Below are 4339 nucleotides of genomic sequence, written 5' to 3'. Positions count from 1 at the left end.
ATCCTTTTGTCAAAAAAAAAAAAAAAAAGGTATACATTTTGCAGATCTCCACAGTTTTGAGTAAAATATCACTCCCTTTCGCTATGTTCAAAACACATGATTTTACTAAAAATTGTTGGTCCACATTTGATACTTTGTTTAGTCTCTTGTCTCTTCTACTATTTTTCTTACTAAGCAACTTGTATACTATAATATTATATATTTCTTAAACTCTTTTTGTTGGATAACAAATGATAAGTTCTTCTAGTTATAAAAAAAAATAAAAAATTCTTATGTCCCCGTGAGCTTAATTCAGTTGGTATGGACAATGTATAATATATGCAAGGTCTGGGGTTCGAATCCCAACCACCAAAAAAAATGATAAGTTCTTATTTGGCAGTGAGTTAATGAAGTTTAAACCTACACTACAACATCTTTCTAACTCCTATGTATCTCTTCTCTTTGATTAACTTAGGGAAAATGTGTCATGTCATCCCACAAAATTTTATTCTCTTTGGTAGATTTAACATTGAGGTGATAGATCCAAAAGTGTTTATGACATCAAATATGATTGCTTACTCACATATTTGATTACTCCATAAGTGTTTTACGAGTGAACGGTTTAGCAATCAAATCTCGATAATTGTCATTTCTTGTCCGTTGTTCTTTATAATATGTCACCCTCTAAAATTTAAGTCAAGAAAGATGATATAATAGATTGAATGTAATGTTTTTACTTTTTAGAGTAGAATGGATATTTTAAGATAAGAGAAAAGTATATTGTAATTCAAGTTTCTCTTTGAAAGTGGAACATATTTTATACTAAGCAACTATATGAAAGAGGTTTAATTTCTCTAACTAGTTGCAAACAACCCTAGTATCCTTAGATTTGATTCATTTAAGTATAGATAGTAGACCAAAATTTGTAAACTAGAATTACATGAGTTTATTTTATATATAAAATATAATTTTATTCATGAACAATTTTTTATTAGAGATACTTTTATTAACTAAGCAGTAAACTGCTGCTAAGGTGGATTCAAATAATATAATGAGCAGACAGAAGCAGAGAGATATAGCTGTGTGTGAGAGAGAGAAAGAGAAGAAGAGAATAAGAAAAAGCAAAATAGCCCTACTTGCTTTCATCATGTTTTGCATTCACACTAGCAAAGCTTAAATTCACAAACCCTAAGAATCAGTTCTGCTAATGCCTTAAAATATAAAAATAAAATTTCTTAGATAAGTTTTATGGGGAAAATTGTATGAGAAACTAATCACTTATGAATCTTTTCTATTCTATTACATTTTCCTTTCCATCAAAAAAAATAAAAAATAAAAAAAAGCTAGTAATGATTGATAGAAGAAACTATATTTAAGCAAGTCCAACAAAACAAGCTTAAACTTCATATCTCCAAAGTCTTATGAAAAATAATTCCAGCATGTATTCAATCCCTAACAAATTCATCAATAAAATAATAATACAATTAAAAAACAAAGCAACAAAGAGTAAAAAAATACTTGATCATGGAGAATATAAACATGATAATCAATTCATCAGAAATCAATTAAAAAACAAAAAAAACCCATCATCATCTTTTTTATTCCAAAACACAACTAAAAAGGAAACACACAGAAAGTTCTTACTTAATAATCATATACACATACATAGAGAGTGATAAAATTATATATAATAACATTTCTTCCTCTTCTCACTTCTCAATTCTCATCACATTTTCATCACAAACACTATAATACTACATATATATTTATTCCATTACTCTAAAAACACTTGGTAACTCCTTTCTTCAATTTCTTATAAATTGTAATCATCTCATATTTTTTCAGTAGGGTGGCCTAATTCCATGAGGCCATGGAAAAGCTTCATGTCCCACATGACCACCATTAGGAAGAAGATTTGGTGGCAAATTATACAAAGGCATAGAAGATGGATCTGGAAGATGGCTAGACTGCATGTGGCCCCCGCCACCGCCACCGCCACTACTTCCAATTCCAGGAGGAGAGGAATTACCACCACCACCAGCAACCTGATGTCCTCCATGGACCCCACCACCACCACCGTCTTCCTCATCTTCTTCAAGTGGCAATCTTTCATAGGTAGCATTAGCAAAAGTAGCAGCAATAACCATAACAGGTCCAGCAGCAATCAAAGGTCCAACAACACTTCCACCAACAACTTGCCCTTGTCCACCGGCTAAGTACACTGTGAGTCCGGTTGCGCCTGGAGGAGCAGGTCCTGGTAGAAAAGCTCCGGTTAATGATAGAATATCAAACCTTCCATGAAGTGCTACAACAGCTCCTGGTGCTGCAGGTTGTCTAAGGGTAACATTTGCAACTGATCCACTACCGCTTAGAACACAAACCCCGCGTTGTCGCCTTCTTGCAAACTGGGCTACACTTTCGGCTACATCTGCTCCGGAGGATACTTCCATCACATGGCTTTTCAGTGAATTTGGACTGTCTCTTGTTACGAAGATTGGTGGTTTTGGTTTGTTTTTTGAACCGGGTGGTCTTCCTCTTGGTCTTCGGTTTCCAATTTCAACTGCACCTTCTTTTGGTTCATCGTCGTCTCTTTCTTCATCGTCTTCTTCTTCTTCTTCTCTTCTTTTGGTTTCGTTGATGAAAAGTTCGGTGTGGGGACGTTTGTTCATAAAACCAGGTGGATTACCTGACGGGTGGTGGGGATGATCCACCACCCCAGGTAATCCTACCTGATGTCCTGTCCACCACGGATTAGCCAGAACTTCTGTTGTTTTTTTACGGAAAATACAAAAGATACTCAAACCCAAAATATAAAGGTAAGAAAATAACAATACCAGAATTTTTGCTCTGATGAGAATTTTTCTTTTGCTTTTCAGGTGAAGTAAAGAAAATAAGATGATGAAATTATTGTTTATATAAGAAAAATTCAAAGTTTCTTCTTACAGAAAGCAATTGACTTATTCTATATTGGACTGCAGCTTCTTCTTGCAACTTGCTGGGAAAAATTTGGCAAATAGAAGTTTTTTGTTTTGTCTATTTTGATTTTAGGAGATAAGGAAAGTCAAACCTTAACAACTCATGATATTAGAAAAACAAGGGTTTGTTCTTGTGTCTATCAATTCCCTAAAAACAAATTATATGAAATACATAGATGCTCTTTCACTAGCTAATAGTTATACAGATAAATTAAAAGAGAGAGAAGAGAAAGGAAAGACTAAAGAGAGGTGCTTAGAAGTTAGAGGTGAGGAATTAGATTCAATGACTCGGGGGGAATCAAGTAAAGGAGTGTTTGTGTGTATGATATGAAAGTGAGATTAATTATTTATTAATTAAGTAAAAGAGATGGTTTCATCATAAGATGCAAAAGGACTACTAGCTAGTAGTGATGGTTGATCACACGATTATTAGGAAGTGTTCTCTTTTATTATTATTAGTATTTTTTTAACATCAAATTTTATTTAACAACCAAATCTCCGCTCAAGACGAACACCCGAAAATAGGGGGAACAACTAAAAATAAACACCCGAAAATAAACATCATAAAAGACACCCCTACACACAACATCTAGTCATACCCTACTTTCAACACCCACCAAAATAAACATCATCACCTAAAACAGACTCTTTCACGAAAACGACCACTCAAAAAATGATATCCATAACCATTCATCGTCCCTACTCACTCCAAAAGAACACCCCTCTAAAAGAAACTTTCAGTCACCATCACCAAAGTTGAGCCACATCCGAAAAGCTCCTATTCCAAAGATCATTCAGCTTCCACCACCTCTCAACCTCCAATCTACCGAAAGAACGCAAAAAAAAGCCTAAACACCTTAACCACACTAAACACCTTAACAACACAAAAACTCACAAAGGAGCTAGTGACGACGATAATGGACATTAAGCACTACCACACAAAGCCGCCACCACCACCTCAACTGAGTCACTACCACCACCACGCATCACCACACAACAGAAACAACAGTGAAACAGCCCACACCACCACTGTCTCACCATCACCACCCCAACCGAATCACCACCACCACCACGCATCACGACCACCACCATGCATCACCACCATCATCACATCACCACCACACAACAGAAACAACCGTGAAACAGAATTGAAAACGAAAAACAGAACTGGAAAATAAAACACAAACAGAGCCATCCAAGAGGCGATGTAAAAACCACCACTGTATGAATACCGACTCAACGGCGCAACCCATTCAGGAGGTGGTGCACCTGCAACAGGCGCGCGCACCACCTGAATAAGCTACACAGAACTGACCAAACCAGATCCAACAGCAGTCACGTAACTAGACCCAATAGTTGCAGTGGTACATTCCACTTCAATTTAT

The 4339-nt window shown here is 35.8% G+C and overlaps 1 protein-coding gene across 1 annotated transcript; it reads right to left on the bottom strand.

Annotated features, from left to right (window-relative positions):
* Window positions 1–1544: 1544 nt before the first annotated feature.
* On the bottom strand, window positions 1545–3284 carry LOC25483016 (AT-hook motif nuclear-localized protein 20). Its single transcript, XM_024775024.2, has one exon. It carries the CDS (start codon window positions 2646–2648, stop codon window positions 1821–1823), a length of 828 nt encoding a protein of 275 aa, XP_024630792.1. The 5' UTR covers window positions 2649–3284; the 3' UTR covers window positions 1545–1820.
* Window positions 3285–4339: the final 1055 nt, after the last annotated feature.

Source organism: Medicago truncatula, chromosome 1 (genome assembly GCF_003473485.1).
Source record: "Medicago truncatula cultivar Jemalong A17 chromosome 1, MtrunA17r5.0-ANR, whole genome shotgun sequence".
Taxonomy (NCBI): domain Eukaryota; kingdom Viridiplantae; phylum Streptophyta; class Magnoliopsida; order Fabales; family Fabaceae; genus Medicago; species Medicago truncatula.
The sequence above is the reverse complement of the archived record's forward strand: the minus strand, read 5'-3'. Positions and strand labels throughout refer to the sequence as shown.

Excerpts from the sequence above, each read along its gene's own strand:
- LOC25483016 (XM_024775024.2), bottom strand. The coding sequence starts at position 2,648 with ATGAACAAACGTCCCCACACCGAACTTTTCATCAACGAAACCAAAAGA.